The sequence below is a fragment of the Didymosphaeria variabile genome (assembly GCF_027946475.1).
Source record: "Didymosphaeria variabile strain IMI 356815 chromosome Unknown scaffold_5, whole genome shotgun sequence".
Classification (NCBI taxonomy): domain Eukaryota; kingdom Fungi; phylum Ascomycota; class Dothideomycetes; order Pleosporales; family Didymosphaeriaceae; genus Didymosphaeria; species Didymosphaeria variabile.
This window is the reverse complement of record NW_026611624.1, coordinates 1,205,745-1,225,248: the sequence shown is the minus strand read 5'-3', so window position 1 is coordinate 1,225,248 and position 19,504 is coordinate 1,205,745. Positions and strand designations below refer to the sequence as shown.

At 52.2% G+C, this 19,504-nt stretch overlaps 9 protein-coding genes across 9 annotated transcripts; 4 read left to right on the top strand and 5 right to left on the bottom strand.

The window, feature by feature from the left end:
• Window positions 1–129: 129 nt before the first annotated feature.
• N0V89_006856 (uncharacterized protein) lies at window positions 130–1,147 on the top strand (the record flags this gene model as incomplete). The annotated part of the gene is made up of 3 exons (XM_056215622.1): window positions 130–216; window positions 280–664; window positions 714–1,147. 3 exons carry the CDS (start codon window positions 130–132, stop codon window positions 1,145–1,147), a joined length of 906 nt encoding a protein of 301 aa, XP_056069869.1.
• Window positions 1,148–2,276: 1,129 nt separating this feature from the next.
• N0V89_006855 (uncharacterized protein) lies at window positions 2,277–3,530 on the top strand (the record flags this gene model as incomplete). The annotated part of the gene is made up of 2 exons (XM_056215621.1): window positions 2,277–2,373; window positions 2,425–3,530. The coding sequence occupies 2 exons, from the start codon at window positions 2,277–2,279 to the stop codon at window positions 3,528–3,530; spliced, it is 1,203 nt and encodes a 400-aa protein (XP_056069868.1).
• Window positions 3,531–4,392: 862 nt separating this feature from the next.
• N0V89_006854 (uncharacterized protein) lies at window positions 4,393–6,436 on the top strand (the record flags this gene model as incomplete). Its single annotated transcript, XM_056215620.1, is given in 6 exon segments — window positions 4,393–4,801; window positions 4,851–5,075; window positions 5,414–5,677; window positions 5,733–6,084; window positions 6,101–6,252; window positions 6,300–6,436. The coding sequence occupies 6 exon segments, from the start codon at window positions 4,393–4,395 to the stop codon at window positions 6,434–6,436; spliced, it is 1,539 nt and encodes a 512-aa protein (XP_056069867.1).
• A 226-nt stretch (window positions 6,437–6,662) lies between these two features.
• N0V89_006853 (uncharacterized protein) lies at window positions 6,663–7,817 on the bottom strand (the record flags this gene model as incomplete). The annotated part of the gene is made up of 1 exon (XM_056215619.1): window positions 6,663–7,817. The coding sequence occupies one exon, from the start codon at window positions 7,815–7,817 to the stop codon at window positions 6,663–6,665; it is 1,155 nt and encodes a 384-aa protein (XP_056069866.1).
• Window positions 7,818–8,356: 539 nt separating this feature from the next.
• On the bottom strand, window positions 8,357–10,438 carry N0V89_006852 (uncharacterized protein; the record flags this gene model as incomplete). Its single annotated transcript, XM_056215618.1, has 1 exon — window positions 8,357–10,438. The coding sequence occupies one exon, from the start codon at window positions 10,436–10,438 to the stop codon at window positions 8,357–8,359; it is 2,082 nt and encodes a 693-aa protein (XP_056069865.1).
• Window positions 10,439–11,022: 584 nt separating this feature from the next.
• On the bottom strand, window positions 11,023–12,095 carry N0V89_006851 (uncharacterized protein; the record flags this gene model as incomplete). Its single annotated transcript, XM_056215617.1, has 2 exons — window positions 11,023–11,985; window positions 12,057–12,095. 2 exons carry the CDS (start codon window positions 12,093–12,095, stop codon window positions 11,023–11,025), a joined length of 1,002 nt encoding a protein of 333 aa, XP_056069864.1.
• Window positions 12,096–12,703: 608 nt separating this feature from the next.
• SUV3 (RNA helicase) lies at window positions 12,704–15,154 on the bottom strand (the record flags this gene model as incomplete). Its single annotated transcript, XM_056215616.1, has 1 exon — window positions 12,704–15,154. The coding sequence occupies one exon, from the start codon at window positions 15,152–15,154 to the stop codon at window positions 12,704–12,706; it is 2,451 nt and encodes an 816-aa protein (XP_056069863.1).
• Window positions 15,155–15,515: 361 nt separating this feature from the next.
• Window positions 15,516–17,960, top strand: sec1 (syntaxin binding protein 1; the record flags this gene model as incomplete). Its single annotated transcript, XM_056215615.1, has 7 exons — window positions 15,516–15,549; window positions 15,607–15,644; window positions 15,691–15,778; window positions 15,825–15,971; window positions 16,022–16,224; window positions 16,270–16,908; window positions 16,959–17,960. 7 exons carry the CDS (start codon window positions 15,516–15,518, stop codon window positions 17,958–17,960), a joined length of 2,151 nt encoding a protein of 716 aa, XP_056069862.1.
• A 488-nt stretch (window positions 17,961–18,448) lies between these two features.
• On the bottom strand, window positions 18,449–18,940 carry DIB1 (U4/U6-U5 snRNP complex subunit dib1; the record flags this gene model as incomplete). The annotated part of the gene is made up of 2 exons (XM_056215614.1): window positions 18,449–18,620; window positions 18,681–18,940. 2 exons carry the CDS (start codon window positions 18,938–18,940, stop codon window positions 18,449–18,451), a joined length of 432 nt encoding a protein of 143 aa, XP_056069861.1.
• Between the last annotated feature and the right edge of the window lie 564 nt (window positions 18,941–19,504).

Here is a 19,504-nt window from a genome sequence, read left to right as displayed (position 1 = left end):
CAGCTAGAGATTATCACCCCTAGCAGAGAATTTTCGAAGCTGCACGTTAGAAGGTTCTTCCGAGTACGTACAATCGCACTGATCCATTTAAAGCCTGGAACCTAAGGAATTTTACAGAGATCAATCACGATGGACAGCCGGGTGGATCAAGTCATCAAGGTCGCGATCACTCAGACTGGAGGGATCGAAGATATCATCAAGACGATCGTTGGCCAGGTAAGTACCGTGTATATAAGCGAACAACAGGAAATTGATATCAATTATTAACATTTGAACAAGGTCACGCAAGGGATTCGCCGTGAGAATGACACACTCAAAGTCAACCTAGAGGACGCCAATCTCAAGATCGAGTGGCTCGAGAGTCTGATGAAGAACGAAGAGCAAGACAAAGTGCGGGCTTTGCAGACACAGCGTGCACACTACTTGCAAATTGGAGGCCCTGATTTCCAGCGCATGGTCAATGAGCAAGAGATGCAAAAGGCTAAGGATGTTGACGAGGTAGCTTTGCTCGAAGCGCAGTATCTCGGTGATCGTTCCCGCGGACTCGGCTATGCTCACATCTGGGCCAAGATGCTATCTTCCGCTCAGGTTGCCCAGTACGTACGAGCCAATGATGCCTTCCCACCGTCACCATACGACGTGACGGCTACTCTTCGGACAGAAGGTATGAACTCTCCGCAACCGCCGTCCATGATCTTTCTCATGATGTCTAGATGCCCCTCCCTCTGCGCGTGCTCGGTCCTCGACGACCATGGACCCTGACGCTCGATCATTCAACCCTAGCCATGACTCGAACGCCGGCTCAAACAAGCCGCCGATCGACTCCTTGGCTGTCGCGCCTGCCCCACGCGTGTTTGGTCTCCGGAACCCTTACACTAATCGTTACGATAGTCCCTTCTTCTGCCCCAAATGTCGCAAACACTTGGCCTTGAACTACTCCTGGGATCACTACAAGAATTGCAAAGGTCCGGACGCTGCCGTTGCTTCTTTGCCTGAGCCGCACATGCCAAACGTCCGGGCTGGTTTGTCCACTTCGCACGACCTGGACGGTCCCATCACGCGGCGCCCTGAGAGTGCGGACTACTGCTTGACCCGCCGCGCCCCTGGTCACTCTCCCAAGTCTGCCGGTACGAAGTCCGCCGAGTAGTAGGCGTCTCGTATGCCTTCACATGTTCGATTTCGGCATCTCTTCTGGATTCCTACGTTGATGTGATACGTACAAGGCAAGTATGAGGCGAAATGGTGGATTCGGAGGTTCATGTAGAGTCAGCTATGTTCGACTCGAAGGCATCCTTTTGATTTTCACGGGACCGGGTTTATTATTCGAGAAGGAGGTTTCGGTGAATGCGGTTCATATCTGATCATGGGGCTCTTCCTCCGTGTGTATGCGCATGTCGGGTTTAGTCATCCAGTCTCGAATACAATTTGCAGGGATCATCCCAACATGATGGTTGTATGTTTTGAAAGGTATCCATTAGTGAAGTTGAAATGTCAAAGAGTCTTGAATTAAAAAGCTTCATTTCACTATCTTGACCGTTCTCCGCCAGCGCCAGAGACAGTATATACTGCCAGTAGGAGGACAGGGAGTATACTACATGAACATATTCAATTCATACGTTATGTTTGGGTAGATGAGATTCACACTATGGGAGCTGCATATCTTGAGTACTCATTCTGAACATATGATGAGCTTTACTCAAGTGAAGTTTGACTTACCCGCTGAGTACCTATATTCAGATAGCTGGTCGGAAGGTATGCGCAACGGTGGAAACACAAATCTACCCGCGATCTCGGATTACATTTTTGACTGCCACACGTGTCTGAAAGGATCCTTGTAAGTGATTAATGTTCATAGTTAATCTAAAATGCCTTTGAACCTGTATTCAAGGCTTGGAGGCGCAATTCCTAATGCCTAAGAGAACAGATGGATTTTTTTGATTTTTTTTTTATTCCTATTCAACCCTCAGGAGACCTTGCGGAGACATCTAAGTCACGTGATGTTGGCCACAGCTGCGCAGGCCATAGCTTTACACTGGTGGCTCGTGCGTCATGTCCTGCCCAAATCAGGGCTAGAAAGGTCCCCCGGCTCCGATAACCTCACCGACCACCGCTACCTCGCTCAGGTAAACTGAAAGACGCGTATCAGTTGCACCAAGAACAAGCCCACGAAACCAAGTAGCATCAGCACGACCCCACAATCACAGCACGATCAAGGTGAGCAAATACTACTTCATTTGAACGTTCAAAGGCTATACTAACCCATCGTGGGTGGAAATATGTATCGTAGCATCTACGCACCCAGCCCAACGGCTGCTGAAGACGTCGTGAGCCCAGCGAAAAACGAGGCACTCGGCGCAGCTTCGGACCCTACAGGTAATTCCAATCTCCTCTACCATTAATGTTTCGCTGCTAAAACTCTTGTAGCGTCTCAAGACTCACAGTCAAATGTCGATCGCAGCGCGCGTCAGCCGGCACAGCAGCCGGCACCTTTCTTCTGCACAAATTGCGGCAAAGATTACACCGGCAACAAATCCGAGTTCTATGCAGAGCACATGAAGCGGTGCAAGAGCTCGGTGTCGAAGCATGGAAACTTCATGGGCAAGTACGACCGAAACACTGGCCGACTCAAGGACGCTCCTTCCACTTTCAATGCGAAGGAGTCTGCGTTCTCGAGTGGTCCCACGCATTCCACCGCGCCCGGCATCTCTTCTATCCCTCAAGACGGCGGAGCAAAGGTCACCAGCGGCAAGTGGACGAATGCTCGGTCTGTCACGTCACTAGGATCCGGTCCAATCGAATCACCGAAAGAGATTCAACCTTCCCCCGGTATGATTAGTAGCCGATTCGCATCTATGACGATGCAGGAAAAAACATCGAAGCCTACCGGTCTGGCTAGAAGCCGATTTGCTCAGCCTGTCTTGGATGCTCTCCCTCCAACGCCCGTGGTCAAGGATTCGGAAGCATCGACCCTCTCTGCAGGTGCCGAACCCTTCGCCCCTGCTTCTCCGCCTCTCCCCCATGGTGAAGAAGCACTTACGGCATACTTTCTCAAGAAGTTCCAGGATGCTTTAAAGACGCATGCCCCGACTGTTACGACTAGCAGCCCGGCCGCAGCCCCCAGGATCACGAGCAATCCAGGAGTTAGCTTCGACGACAATTCCACCGCTTTGAAGACTGGCCCGGTCGGCAGCCCGTTCAAGAATGGCCGATCGACTGGGATGACTGAGAACTCTTCCAAGCAGGATCTATCAACTGTTGGGATCAGCGAGCCCGCCACATTCTCTGTCGTTAGCTCTAAGAGTACCTTCAAATACTTCCCAGAATTCCCAGGAGACCGCTCCCCTGTGCTCGCCTCTGATAGCCACTGCAAGGACACCCAAGATAGCGCCAAGCATCTGGCCCAACCATCCACCTCCAATATTATCGAAACGGTCGATCAGGAGAGCGCCGGTGGAATTCAGCTCATACAATCGGAGATTGAGGGTTGGGAAATCAAGTCGATTACGTCCGATAGTGACGACGAGTTGTAGGGGCTGCCAGATGGAGACGCCGGACCAGCTATTGAGTCGAGGAGACGTCCAGATCTCCTACCACGTCCGAGTGTACGGCTACGGAATCATGTCTTTTTTGTGTATGGTGGAGATGTATTGTCAACTCATGCTTTAGTACTGTGGCTTACTGGATTTTTTGGCTAGTACTCGGGCGAACATGCTTTTTGGTTCACGCTGATAAATGATGAGTACTTCCACTGGCCTCATCATGCGTAACTGTAGACAGCTATGTTACACGTGTCGAATTGTTGTTCTGGCTCTTTATGTTTGGATCTTCACAACCATCGATTCACCTGTGCAGCCTGAGTATGCGAGGATCAGGATAATTTGCGGAGCATGAACGGAAATCTTGTAATACCACTGACAGTGATTGATATCCCTCTATGCGAATTGCCTCCCTTGGCAACACAAATATTGTAAAACGCAAGCGCAAACTCAGATGTAGCACACGTGCGTCATCGTACGCCACTGTGTATGGCCAACCAGTCAATAAGACTAGCGCTTCCGTTGGATGCACGCATCTCCCAAAAGGCTTTTACGCTCACACCATGTGAACATTAGATCAATCCCTCCTGCCAGAACAAACACGCATTACATTCAGCACACACGCCATATCGACGTGATACACGAAGCGTTTGCCAATCGTGAGCACCAGAAATGAAGATCTGAGCTGTGGCTTTCGCTGCAGCCTGGTGGAAATTGCATGCGCTCGCGTCCGACTCAGCTCCTTGTCCCTCCGTGCACGTTTGCGGCACAGTCGCCCCCTTACCTACCCTCGAGAGAACAATCTTTTCAGAGTAACGGATACTTCATCTCTGGATTTTCAGGAGTTGCATCCAAAATGAGCTTTCAACTTTCCGAAGTTACCTTGGAAAGCGAATTTGATGCCATCTGGCCGATTCACTTCAAAGCTTTTCAAGATCCATACAACACCTTTTCCAAGTTTTTCAATCCCATTCATACTAGCCTTGACGAGGCTGTCACATCATCAAAGGAGCGCCATGTCCGCATGTGGAAAGCCAACCCGGCGTGCCATTGGACCAAAGTGGTCGAAACCAAGTCCGAGAATGTGGTTGGCGCGACATGCTGGATGCTCAACGTAGGAGCGCATGCACCAAATCCGAATGGCACGAAGAAACCCTTCGTTGCAGATTGGCACATTGAAGGATCTGACGAGAGACTCTTTGCTGAGAAACTCATTGGAGGATTGCTGGGTTTTGTTGCTGAGAGAGTCGCGAGACCTCATGTCGGTAGGTGCCTTTCCTGTCCTTTGCTTGCTTCGTGATTTACAGCCTCTAGTACTTAGCCAGATGATGGTTCATCCAGACTATCGTCGTCAAGGTGTCGGAACGATGCTCATCCAATGGGGCATCCGCAAAGCCGATGAGCTGGGTGTGGAAACTGTTGTTGAAGCCGTTCCCTATGCGGCTCCAGTATATGAAAAGACCGGCTTTGGGCGAGTGGAACAAATTGACATTGATTTCACAATCGATAACCCCAGCGATACCTGGAAGAAGTACCAAAGTGAGGATTTGAGGGCATTTTTGATGTGGAGACCTATAGGTCACGACTATCATGAGGGAGATAAGGCACCGTGGAGTACAACATGAGATTATATTTTCTTGTAGATTTTGCACCTTGCCCAATTTGCCAAGGATGGTTCATCACATGTGTCGAAAGCAGCACGTGTCGCATAGATGTTGACGTGCAAATTCGACTCATGGAGACTTATTGTGTAGCTAGTTTCTCGGAGAGATAAATCTACGCCACATAGAATACGCTGTCGTGCGACACAGTCCACACTACTGGACCGGGTAAAGCATGGCGGTACGGTAAGCTTACATTCTGACGACTATACAAAGGCAAGACTTGCCCTGCCCACATGTCATATCTCCACTATTTTAATCCATTGCAACTTTCGACCCTGAAAGCCTGCGCCATGGTGGACCCTACAGCTGAAGCGGGAAGTAACCGCTCCGGATACATCCTCCACAGCAATGACGAGATTACGCGTTTGACTTTGCAACACCAAATTGTGAAAGATGCCCTGAACAACCGATTGGTCTTAGCATCAATCAATTTCTCTTCAGGTCCTCGCACGATCCTTAACAGTTGCACCGCCGATGGTAAGTACATGAAATCATATAATGGAACAGCTTCCAAGGTTTCTGATCGGTCTAGGCGTCTGGCTCCGCGACCTCCAAGCATCGATTGGACCGCAACACACCTTTATCGGAACCGACGTTGAAGCGTCCTACTTCCCTACCAACCCACCATCCAACACCAGCTACCACGCGCAGGACGCAACCAAACCTTGGCCCAAAGACTGGTCCGGAAAGTTTGACCTCGTCCACCAGCGCTTTGCTATCGCAGTCGAAGGCTCCGAATCCGATACCAGGCTACTAGTTCAACGCCTTATTGACATGGTAAAGCCCGGGGGCTGGATCCAGTTGGTCGACCTGCAGGAGTGGATATCAGATACAGATGGACCCGCGTGGCAGGACTACTGCATCTGTCTTCGCGACATGATCAAGTTTATTGGCTGAAAGTGCGAAGGGCTGGTTCGAAGAGCTAGGTCTTGTCGATGTCCACGAGGAAATCATCGAAGTCAACTTCGGCACAAGAGATGACAAGAATCTGGAAGCGATTGGAAAGAGATCTGCTCTCTTAACGAAGCGTCAAGTGTTGGCGGCGGTGAAAAGTACGTGTTAGTTAGACCTTGCATGCCGATTATGCTAATTGCCATAGCGTTACCGCCGGAGAATATAACGGTTCCGAAGGAGCGTGTGTCAACACTCATGGAGGCTATCGAAGAAGAGTTTAGTAAAGATCCGGTGAATGCGCACACCCACTACAAGGTCGTCTGGGCCAGAAAGCCCGAATAAGCGGAGCATAACAAATATTTTTACCTCAATTCATCAACTCGATCGTCTCTAGTCCTGTTTGACCCTTAGCCAGTCAACATTGACAGTTGTTTAGCTAGAACGAGGCAAAAGGAGAGATGCGGACTGTGTGCGCAGAATAACAAGCCATACCATAGATTATGAGATTGACGATCAGCCCCTTCCCCCGCATGGATTGCAGAATGAAGCATTCCTGGGACTTCTCCGGTCACTGTTCAAAGAATCGTTGCAGCTCCTCCTTCCTCCCCTCTAAAAACTCCCCAAAAGTCTTCGGCTCCCGCTTAATGATTTCAAACAGCTCTCCCGGCTCGAAGCATTCCTGCAGTGTCTTGAACCAAGCTTGTGCATCTCGCTGGATATTGCCTTCTCGTATTTCTCTTGCTGCTTCTGCCTCGTCCACAAACTCCACTTTGACTTGGACGCCCGCTGATTTGGAGAAGATACGTGTGGCTTCCGTAAGTGTGAGTGCCTGACTTCCTATGTTGATCGTCTTCTTCACCAATGAAGGAGTAAGGTCCTGTACGAAGGGTGATAGCAGTGCCCGTGCGGCCACAGCCCCGATATCTTGCGGATCAACCAGCATCATCCGCATGTTTGGCGAGATGGCGCTGCGGAGGACAGGATTGGAGGGAGAGAGTTCAGGCCAGTAACTCGCATTTGCCGGTGGCAGAAAATTAGTCATAAACCACGCCGGACGAAGGATGGTCCACGTCTTCTTTTCGCCCTCTCCCGTTCCAGTACCTCCCCATGTCTTGACCAACCCCTCAATCCCCATCTTCGCGCCAAAATATCCCCTCAATAGCTCCCTCGTTATCCCGCCTTCCACTTTGTTCTCCCCCACAGTCAGTAACTTCGAACGCCTCTTCACCGCCTCAATCCCAGGCCCATCCGCAGCGCCCAGTAATGACATTGCCTCAGCGTTAACCCATCCCGGCATTCCGCCAATCCTTTCCCGCACTTCAGCATCCGCAACCCCAACCACAGAGGTATACACCACATGCCTCACCCCTTTCTCCCTCGCCGCCTCCAACACACTCCTCGCATGCCTCACCTCCTCTTCCGGGTCGCCAAATGTCGGATTTGTGTTCAAGAACACGGCGTCCACGACCCTTCCATCTTCATCCGGCACGAGGGCACGGGACAGGCTTGCGGGGGAGGAAAAGTCGCCTTGTGTGAGGATGATTGAGGTGTGTGCGTTTGAAAGGCCGAGAAGGGCGAGAGATTTCGGGGAGGAGGGGTCGCGGACTAGGGCGCGGATCGAGATAGGCAAGGAGAGAGATGTGAGGGCAGACACCAGGGCGGTGCCTTGGGTGCCGGTTGCGGATGTGATGAGGACGGTGAGACTAGTGGAAGAGCTGGACATATCTGCGACCGTGGAGATAGGAGATGGGATGAAGGTGAATGAAATGTGCGGAAGTTCGCGAGAACGAGGTTTTTGAGTTCTCAAGTACGAGAAAAGATGGATTATAAATCTAAAGCTGGTGCAGAATATGAAATTAAGAGGGAGCTAGCGTCCTGGGTTGCGATCGTTGCAGAGACTTCGAATGATAGGCTCGAGGTAAGACAGACTGCGGAGGGCTTGCGGAGCGCGTTGCGGAGTTGCGGAGGACCTCTTGTTTGGCGACAAATCCACTTTTCTGCTCATAGTTTCGTGATTGGGGAACGATATGCTGACCTCAAAGAAGAAAACATTATTCATTATCCTTCTCTATTGAGAAATGACGTTTCATTGGAGATGTCGAGTGTGTTCAGCCGTAAGCTCAGGATATGCGGACTATGTTATGTGACTCGATAGGAACTATGCCATTGGTCGATACATGACGTAGATAATCGGTTGAGTCCTTAGCCAATATTGAATAGAATGCTGTACTCTTCTGATTCTGCTGCCTGGCTTTGTTACTCTCATTGTTTCCCTTCCAATCCAGAATCCTGCAGCTCATTGTAGTACTGGATGACCCCTTCGACAATTCTCCTAACTTCCCTAGCGCCTAGCTTCTCTTTCCTCTCCAACGTATACACACCATTAACCTCCTGCTCAATATCGGTAAGCTGCGTATACACGAACCCACAAATATGACCACCTTCCACAATCCCCCTCATCATCGTCTCGATCCTCTTCAACAGATCTTTCGGATCACTCGCAGTAGTGTAACCCCAATCGCGCTCCCCTGTCCCAGTCTGCTGCGCAATATTGATACCGCCAAATTCCGTGCATATGATTGGCGCGGAGGGATCATATTTAGAGCCCTCGTCGTTCTGCTCAGGTATCGCGGACAAGAAGACAGGGCGATCTGCCTTGGGCGCGAGTATTCCCTCAATTGTCTTACACGTCTTCGTGAGCTTATCGCCATCGGAATAGTCATGGAAAGTGGTCAAATCCCCCTTCACATGTTCCCAGCCACAATTATCATTGACCGGCCTCGTTGGATCCAAAACCTTTGTCGCATAGTACAGACTCCTGATGTGATTTCTCTGCTCAACATTTTGCTTCAGGTCCGTGTACGCCCACGATTCGTTAACGGGGGTCCATGCGACTACAGAAGGGTGGTTAATGTCTCGCAGAACGGCCTCGCGCCATTCTTGGTCGAATCGCTCTACGTACTGTGAGGAGAAAGAGTAGGCATTTGCCATCTCGCCCCAGACGAGGAAGCCCAGCCGGTCCGCCCAGTAATGGAAGATAGGGTCCTCGACTTTTTGGTGTTTGCGGCAGCCGTTGAAGCCCATTTTCTTGCTGAGCTCGATATCTAACCTGAGAGCGTCTGGAGATGGAGGTGTCATGAACGTGTTGGGCCAGTACCCTTGGTCTAGAAAGAGAGCTTGGAAGCAGGCGCGATTGTTAAGGCGGAAGGCACCGTCGTTCCAGGAGATTTTGCGCATACCGACTTTAGTATAGACGGTGTCTACTTGAGCGCCAGATGGGTCGTAAAGGATGAAGGAGACATCGTAGAGGGTGGGGTGTTCTGGAGACCAGAGGGCTACGTCTTTGAGCCATGCGCGGTGGTTATTGAGCGGCGCCACGGAAAGTGTTTCCTGGTCTAGTTGTTCGAGACCAACACCATCTGGAACTCGCATGTCCACTTCGAAGGAGATAAAATCCGACTCCCGCGGTAGCTGAAATCTCTCCGTCAGGCCGAGAAGAGAATTACCCAGATTGACCTGCGCCGACACAGAGTACTTCCACCCGGTCGGCCTGTCCAAAATGCGCACTCTAGCCTTGAGCTTCCCGCCCTCAATGTCATCGCTGCGCAGCACAGTACCATCACTCGAATCTCCAATCCTCACCCGCGGCACCACCTCAAGCCACACACTTTGCCAAATCCCCCCACTCGGCGTATAAAAGATGCTCTCCGGCTGCGCACCCCAATACTGCTTGCCCCGTGGCTGCGTAAGATCATACGCAGAGTCGTACACCCTAATCGTGAACCTGTGCTCCCCTACCCCTTTCGCAAACGCATCCGTGACATCAATAGAAAATGGCACATGTCCGCCTCGATGGCCGCCAACGAAATTCCCATCAGCCCACACCGTGGCTTCGTAATCCACGGCCCCAAATCTCAGGCTCACTTTGTCTCCCCTTTCTTTTTGCTCCTGGGTACGGAGGTCGTAGATAGTGCGTTCATACCAGAACACCTCATGCACGCCCTTCTCCTCAATGCCAGATGCAGGACATTGCCACACGTACGGGACTTGTATATTTTTTCTGGAATGCTTGCCAGCGCCGTCGGATTTAAACACGTTGCCTTTGATGAGGGCTTGTGTGTCGCCTGCGATTTTAGCTGTGATGCTTTCAGATTCCTGATTCGAAGAAGATGTGTTGGTCAGTGCAGGGTCGACAAAGACTTCGGAGGGGAGGCCGTGCAGGTGCCAGCCTTGCGCGAGACCGACGTCATTGTCGTCGAAGATGAAGGACCATGGGCCGTTTAGGGAGTGCCAATTAAGGGAGGGGCGTTGCCAGTCGGGGCGGGGGTATGAGGTGTCTGTCATAGTTGATTATTATAAGTACAAGAGAGGATTTTGGTTTGGAAACTGTTGGAGGGGTGGAGGGGCATTCGACCATTTTGCCCTGCATACTGGACATTCCGTAGTGCAGGTATTGTGGAGAAGGATCGTCCAACCGGTCGGCTTACTGCCTTAGTGGCGTTGACGTAGCCCCGCACTGCCTACTGTACGGCCGTTCGTACCGAGTGTAGGGCTGGTCATACGTGATAGCGTGCGAGCGGAAACATCAGAAAGCAGGTCTTAACAAGAACCTCCTGGATCAGTGGAGTGCGGTGGTTACATAGCGAATAGAACATATATAAATTGTAGGAAAACGCCGTGGTATGCTATGCGCGCTGCAACAAAGGTACCCAAAACATAGAACGGAGAATGACAACGATGCGCCATGCACTGCGGCCCTGGTACTCTAACCCTCCCTACTGTACATGTCTGTCGTCTATCGAATTTTAACGTTACTTCGCTTGAACGCCGGATTCGTGCATTACAACCTCCCACTGACTTCCAAGACAAATGCTATTAGCATGAGCCGACGGGGACGTAAGGGTCTTCGTCGTACGTCCTTCGTCAGATCACCGTACCTCTTGCAAGTCGGCAAGAGGTGGAGGCCTCATTTCCCTTGGCGGAGCAGGTGGACCAGTCCCACTTCTTCTCCTGCGCTCTCGTTCGCCCAAGCCTATTGGCTCTCCCGCCGAAGCGCCCTTCCTGTTGAACTTGCCACCAACACCACGCATCCACGATTCATCCTCATCCGCGCTCGATCCAAGCCAGTACAGGGGCGCACCGCTCAGCATGATCCTTCCAAGCTTACCCTTCCACCCATAGCCTGCCTCTTTACCCTCCTGAAAAGGGTTCTCTGCAAGGTTCTGAGAGGTTTGTGGAGTATCATTGTTGTACCAGCCAGCAGTGGAAGCATTAGCAGCAATGTGTTGGCGCAGGCACTGGCGCGCAAACGCGAGCATGACAAAGACGAAGTAGACGCGGAGCGCCCAGAAGCCTGCGATGAGCGAAATGCTCATAATGCTGCTGGTCTGGAAGACGGCGCCTCCGAGCCCCGGGGCCGATCCGGGCGTACCTTGTCCAACAGCCACGGCATCCTGACCAGCCTTCAGTCCACCAGCGGGTTCTGCAACAACATTGACCTCGCTGACGTTGAATTTCGGGTTCGTGAAGCCTGCGTTATCTGGTATGCCGGGTGCAATCGAGTTGTCGCCGCCGTCGGGGTGGTTTGCGAGCGTGTAGAACCAAATAAAACCAAAGAAGGCGGTATAAAGCGCATTGACCACTGAGTCGAGCGCGTAAAGGTGCGCAAGCAGGAGGCTTTCGAAGGACGACTGGAGGCGGATATGCTTGTAGAGATAGACGGTTGCGACGAGCACGATAGTTGAGTAGAGGTACATAGACAGCTGCCACCCGTCGATGGCGGCGCCTGTCAGGAGGGCAAGCAGCCCGTATAACCCGGAGACTTTGTTGATGACCTGAAGGTAGGTGATTATTTCCGCGCCCGTTCTTAGCGACATCTTTTGGAAGAAATTCTGGCGTATGTTAGTGCTGTATAACCTCAGGCGGCGATCGCGTGAAGAAAATCGGGGTCCCATTTTCATACCTTTGGCCGAGGGAGCTCAAAGAGCTGTGAGGACGCCATCGCGGCGATAGACCGAGCTTTGCGATCGCAAAGCCTCTAGTTTTCAGGGTCGTCGAGAAGGTAAGTATATTGTGTCGAGACTGGTGCGCGGTGTTGTGGGTTGCGGTGGTGAGACTGCGACGAGGAAGAGCTCGGGGTTGGTGACGATGGGCGCTTCGGATGCACCGGCTCTTTGGATTTGCCCACACTGGTGCACGCTCATTTCACTAATCCCCTTGAGGACAAGCCTCACGTGTTGGTCGCAATTCACCCCTATATGCCCTTACGTGCATAGGAGCGCTCACAGTCTTCTTGAAATAGTCTGATGGCATTAATGTCGCGGTATTTTCGTTGCAGCCTGGCAGATACATTCTCGTAGGCATCCCATCTCCGCCACCATAATCTATAGCCAAGCTTCACGTCATAAAGCTGCTTGTACTTCCTGGAGTGCATGTCGTGAGCGAAAGGAAGATGTAATTTACATTCCGTGGTAGACTATTCTATATGCAAATGCTCTTTGTCTTCCCGCCGAATATGGTGTACAATGTGACATGGTATCTACAACGCCGGGATGCTCAAATCTATGTGCTTCTTTCATGCTGTATGGTACATTAATATTATCAAAACTATCACAGCCTCGGCTGCGGTGCATCAGATGCAGAAACAGCGGGAGCTGTCTGGCCTTGACGGTTGTCAGAATCTTTCCGCGTCAACTGCGTGCGCTGCTGCTCCACTGCCGGTGTGGGTTCCAGATCATCAAGCTCCTCGGGGTGATACTCGCCCTCGTCGTCAATCGGGGCTTCGGAGTCATCGAATGACCTCTTGTCACCGAGAATCTGACGTGCCTCTTCCGGCAGATCAATTCCGATATTTTTCCTCTCCTCCGCAGCCGCCTTCTCCTGTTCTTGTAGTTCCCGCATAGCCTCCTCCCTCTTTTGTTTGCGCTTGTTTCTAACATCCGACCACGAAAACTGCATCAGCGTGCGCTCAATAGCGTCTTCAGTAATTTGCTTCACATGGTTGGCTAGGGTCCGAGTGGTGAAAACATGCGGGAAGCGGTAGCTAAGCCACATGTACGCCACGATCATCTTGTGTAGCTGCTCAAGACTGTACAGATATTTGCGTTCGGCGGTGGGTTCCTGGTCTAGAACTTCGAGAGGAAGGTTGGGCAGATCGAGGAGCTCACCGGATTTGTTGTCTGCGATACACTCGCCGAGTGCGCGGAGGAAGTTGCGTTCCCCCTCATCCCGCATGTTTGATGGAGTCGCACAGATCATGATACGGTCTGCAATGGATAGATTCTTTACTGTGTGAATAACGTCTGCTATCGCAAGCTGGTCTTTAAGGGCACAGAGGTGGAAGCGTGGATGGACGACAGAGATCTCGTTGAGGCGGAGCATGATGTAGCTGAAAGGCGTACCGGGAGGGAAGTAGCTGGCAAAGCGTTCCACTATCTGCGAGGGAGGGGAGAGGCCTGCTGTTTCGATTGGCTCGGGCTCACGTTTCATGGCTGATGCGAGATAGTCAAAATCCAAGCGGTCCAACGTGGTGACAAGCCCTACAGCTGCAGGTGGCGCGACGGCCTTCTCCTCCACGATGTCTCCCTTAACATCATCTAAACCTACCACTGGGTCAACTGCGGAATCCGACTTAACATTCATGTCCGCGGTGACAGCTTGGTGTGCAGAGCGGTACCGACCAGCACGGCCGCCAATCTGCTTGACTTCAGAGATCTTCAATGGTACCAAGTCCGAACCGTTGTTCTTCATGGTGGATTCGAAGATGACACGCTTGATACTCAGATTCAGCCCCATGCCTATGGCATCGCTGGCCACCAAGAAATCGTAGTCGTTTTCCGGATCGTTGAAAAGACGAGCTTGCTGGGCTCTTGTTTCGGGCGGAAGACTGCCGTAGACGATGGCGCATTTCTTCCCTGTCTTCATCTCCACCTCTCTCCGCAGCGCATGAAGGCCCAGTACAGAGAAGGCAACAATACAGTCGCCCTTTTCGAGATTGCCCAGGTTGCCTTTCAAGCTATTTTTGGCTACTTCGAGCGGAGTCAGACGCTCATATTCGTGGACCTCAACTTTGTCGCCCACGAGGGCGCACAACTCCTTGATGATGGGTACCGTTCGTGCTTCGCCACAGAGATGGACCTCGCGTGCTTGAACACCCAGAAACGCCGATGTCCACGCCCATCCCCGTTCGTTGTGGTTAATCATTTGGATTTCGTCAATGACGGCGACATCGAGCGCTGTGTTGAGAGGAGCCATCTCGACTGTACAACTCCACATCTTAACGTCGCCGTCAGGCAATCGCTGTTCTTCTCCCGTCACCAATGCGCAGGCCTTTCCTTTTGCATTCAAGCGCGTATAGACTTCGTGAGCGAGCAGTCGAAGCGGGCCCAGGTATATGCCACGATCCGCCGCTTCTAATCGCTTAAGCGCATGGTAGGTCTTTCCCGAATTCGTTGGACCGACGTGGAGATGTACTGTCCGCCGTATTTCTCTCGTTGCGGGATACCACTCGGCAGGGTATCGAAGGTCGGCCACTTGCTTCTGGTTCTCCTGCTCGGCCTTTGTGAAGCGTCCGCCGTAGACTTGGGCATAGAACAGGTACCGCAGCCGGCTCTCCAAGGCCTTGCTCTTTTTGTTTTTGAACCCACCTCGGGCCAGGTTGATCAATTCGGGCGACGCTCGTTTGATCCAAAGACTTACAGAGCGCTCGAAGGTCTCCCACTCGCTGTCGAAGGTCCCGCGGTCCATGTGCAAGCTCTGGAGGAAACCGGGCTTGTTGAGGTCGTCCCTCAGCTTCTCCATCTGATTGCGCACCGTCCGGAAGAAGTCTGGATAGCCTGGACTGCCATCTTTGTCGACCCTTCCTCTGTAGCCCAGTCGTTCCCCTCCTGATATACGGGCGAATACACCCTTTTCCCTACGCGAATTCTTCTCTCCTCCTCCGGTAGTAGCGCGATGGGCGACCTGGGTGCGTGGAAGGAGGCGCTGTGGCTGCAGGCGCGTTCGGGCGGCGAATTCGCAGAAGAGACACAGCGAGGTACGCCGGGAGACCAGCGTAGGCATTCCAGCTGGGCGCGAGTAGAAATAGTAATGGCTTCAGGAAACGACGCGCATTCGAGAATGGACAGCAATGCGCGTGTTGTTAGACTCTCTCAGAATTTCGACGTCAATGCCAGAAAAATGGTCGAAGTCCTGGGGCCAAGCGCATCAGCTGTTTCGGGGGTCCACCGCCCGCCGACCACCTCGAGACACGACAGCCTCCACGACGCTCCATAGCGGCCGTTCGCTCTTTGCACCCTTCTTGCGCTGCCGCCCTCTCAATTGTTTACCCCGCGCACTCTGTTAACTCCTTCTGCAGCTCGTCAAGCCCCCGAACGTCTCGTAATTGCGCAGCGGCAGCTGTCGCAACCCCGCCATCATTGTCATGGGTGTCTCACTCATTGACATCCAGCGGGACTGTACGACGCCCTTGCAATCCAAGACATACATACTTGCACTACTAACGCGCCTCGTAGTAATCCTCAACACCATCCGCAATACCACCCGTGGAGACGTATGCGTCCAGCTCCTTCTGCGCGACCAATGCTGATTCCCCGCAGTGGAAGGTCCTGATCACAGACGAGGAGAGCCGCAAGCTCATCGACAATGTGGTGAAAGAAGATGACATTCTCGACTCCAATATTACTAGTACGCTCGGGCTCGACTGCAAAGGGCAAGTGCTGAAGGGTTATAGACATCGAGCGCATCGAAGACAGGCGCCAGGCGCAGCCCGATACCGATGCTGTTTACTTCCTCACTCCGAAACCGCATATAATAGACTGCATCATGGCAGACTTCGAACGCCGAAGATACAAAGGGGCATTCCTAATATGGACCACTCGTATGATCGCACCGTAACATAGCTGTGGGAGACGCATTGACTAGGAACAGTGCCCGCGGGACCGCTTAGAGAGCGCTTGGAACGCTCCCAGATGGCTCAACAGCAGATCCGCTCTTTCAAGGTCCTGCATCTTGACTTCCACCCGCGCGAGTCGCATCTCGTGACTTTCAAGAACCCCTGGAGTTTCCCTATACTCTTTCACCCGGAATGCAACAATCTCGTCAGACACCATATGGAGGAAGTGGCTGAGAAGGTATGACTTCCACAGTATTGCACCTCTATACTTATGCGTATGTAGATCGTTGGAGTTTGTGTCGCGCTGGGCGAGTACCCCATCATTCGCTACTACCGACCGCGTGTCCCGACCCATGAAGCCAGCGTTCTCTGCTCACACCTAGCTAAATTTGCCCAAGAGAAGCTCGACATGTACGCACAATTCAATCCCGACTTTCCTCCTCCGTCAAACCGCCCACGCGGTGTTCTTTACATCACCGACCGCTCTATGGATCTCTTTGCACCGCTTCTTCACGAGTTCACATATCAGGCGATGGTACACGACCTTCTACGTCTGCAAGAGGGGGATAAGATCGTATATAGAACTGTGCTTGCCGATGAGAACGGCGAAGAGGAGAAGGATATGGAAATTAGTGACAAAGACAAGATCTGGGTCGAGTACCGCCACCGACACATGAAGGACACCATTGACAGATTGATCTCCGATTTTCAGAAGTTCATCGCCGACAACCCTCACTTCACCAATCAGGATGCAGCGAATGCTGGGGGAATGAACGGTCTAAATGCGATCAAGGATATGATGGCCGGTCTTCCTCAATTCCAACAGACGAAAGAGGCTTACTCGCTCAACATCAGCATGGCACAAGAATGTATGGAGATCTTCCAGAAACAAAAGCTCCCTGACCTGGCCTCGGTAGAACAAGTGAGGGGATTCGATCGAATTCGTATTTGTTACGCGCTAACACTTCGTAGTGTCTGGCTACTGGACTTGACGAAGAGTACAAAAAAGCTAAAAATATGGCTGATCAAGTTATTCGCACTTTGGACGAAGACGCAGTTACACCGGGTGACCGCCTTCGTTTGATTGCACTTTACGTTTTGTACCGGGATGGCATTCTCCCAGCTGATCTCACGAGATTACTTCTCCATGCACAGTTGCCTCCGCAAGATGGCGACGTCGTTAGGAATCTCGATTATCTAGGCGCACATATAGCCAGAGGCTTAAAGGACAAGCGCGAACCAAATCCCCCTTTGTTCCCGCGCAAGACCATTGCACCGGCCAACGCGGAGGAATACGCCCTATCCCGCTACGAACCCGTTCTCAAAGACGTACTAGAAGAGCATATCCTCGGCCGCGTTCCTCAGGATATCTTCCCGTATACCAAAGGGAGCCCCGAGGACTCCGGTATGGCCGAACTTACACCCGCATCCTCCTTGCGCTCTGCAAAGCCCACATGGGCGAAATCAAAGTTATCAAGTGTGGAGCCCCGCCAGCGCATCATCGTATTCATAGCAGGAGGAGCAACATACTCAGAGGCACGCGCGTGCTACGAGATCTCTGAGAAGACATCGAGAGATGTTTTCCTTGTCACATCGCACATGATGAACCCTGGCCTCTACCTCCGGCAAATAGGCGACCTTAGCCAGAGCCGCCGAAATTTACGGTTACCGATGGACCAGCCTCCACCAAAAGCACCGGCGCATTTGTTCGAGAAGCCAGAGCCCCCCAAGCCCGCACCGCCTCCGGCAAATGCCAAGCCTGGCGTCCCCGGCTCGAGACCCAACATTCCGGGCGGTCTCCCATCGCGGCCTGGTGGCAGTAGTGCGCCGCCCACCGCTGGTATGGCGGGTATGTCGCTGAACGCCCGGCCACAAGGGCAGCCTACGCCGCCGCCGGCTCCGGCAGGGAAACATGGCAAGGAAGAAAAGGAGAAGAAGAAAAAGAAGCATCATTTCTTCAGCTCGTCGAAATGATAGAATAGGCGCACTCAAGTGCTGTTGTTGCCTGAATTCTGTAAGGGCTTCGGCTTGCTTCGCTTGGCTTGCAAGTGTTCTGGTTTTTAGCGTTGCATGGATGAGCATTTGAAGAAGGACGGAGGGTATGGCGCACGGCGTTGAAGAAGTGATGAATTTCATTCTGTAAGCTGTCTATGACACCACTTGTTGGAGCTAGGCATTCGGGGGGCAGGGGGGCATGTAGATGTTTGAACATGCATTTTGCATTGAAAGGGTACCATGGGGAAGGTATCGTTCGACGGGATGATGAATTATACAGGCCAAGTGCACATAGCTTTGCAGTGCGGCCGCGAGTTACGGCCCTTTCCACTTCCACTCTCTGCATTTCACTCGGACGCTCAACCATCATCTCCCTAGCTTCTCATCGTTCATAACATCGTCAGTATCATGCCACTTCTTGCTACAGCAAGTTCTTCGACAAACGTTTGCCCCTCTCCATACTAACCTCAGTACAGCCATTTGGTCGAGTAGTCCTTTGGCGACACCACGAGGCCCTTGCCCTTGCTCGCACCCCGGTACACTGTCTCGATTATATCAATCAGCTCGTCCTTGCTGGAGATCGCGAAGTTGATCTTGTTGTTGTTCCCCGTGCCGAAGTCCACTTGGATGTGTTTGTTCCTATTGTTTCCCCATTAGCCTCCGCTTCCTTCTTCCCCCTCCCTCATGAAAATTACTCACCGCCAGAAGAACATAACCGTACACTCATCATAGATCTCATACATGGCATTGAAATCTGGCACCTCGGTGTTGTCAACGACGTAGACAGACGCGAATTTCTTGATCTTGTCGGCGATCTTGTAGAGGTGCTCGTCCATCTGCATGACGGATGCTGATCCAGCTTTGCCGAAGCGGAGGACGACGACGCGGCACGACTCCGAGAGGATGGCTTGGTCGACGTGCCAGCCAGAGCGTAGGTGGGGAAGGACTATGGAACCCATATTGGTCGGCGAAGGGGAGGTATGGGAATGTGGTGGGAGTGACGCGCGGCGAATGATGCAGTGCTCCCGTGTGTGTATCCTTGGTGGTAGGTGGTAGGATTCGATGGTGTCGGTAGCAGCGTTACTTTGAAGCCGGGGGTATGCCTCTTGTGCAGAGTTTACGGTGCAGAATCAGGATTCTGGATAAATCAGTCTCACTACAAGTGATCACTACAAGTGAGTGTTTGAAATCGGGTCTGCTGTTTCTCTGCAGCAAACGCAGCCTCCGAATGCTCTTCCTAATCTGGAAGCGACTTCTTGCAGACCGTGCTAGGCTAGAGCCGGCTAGCGCGGTGAACGTGCACTATAACACCTGTGAGGATATCTCTACCTAACCTTACCAGGAGCCCATGGAAGATGAGAGAATTGCCTGGCGTATAGCGCATACATATCATCTATGTACGTCTCGTTTCGGAGAAGGCGCATGTACGAGTCCTCAGCTATGTCGTCCCTACGATGGTGCATGCTGCGCCGCATATCCAGGTAGCACGTATGCCCTAGGTGTCCAACAGTACACCAATATCG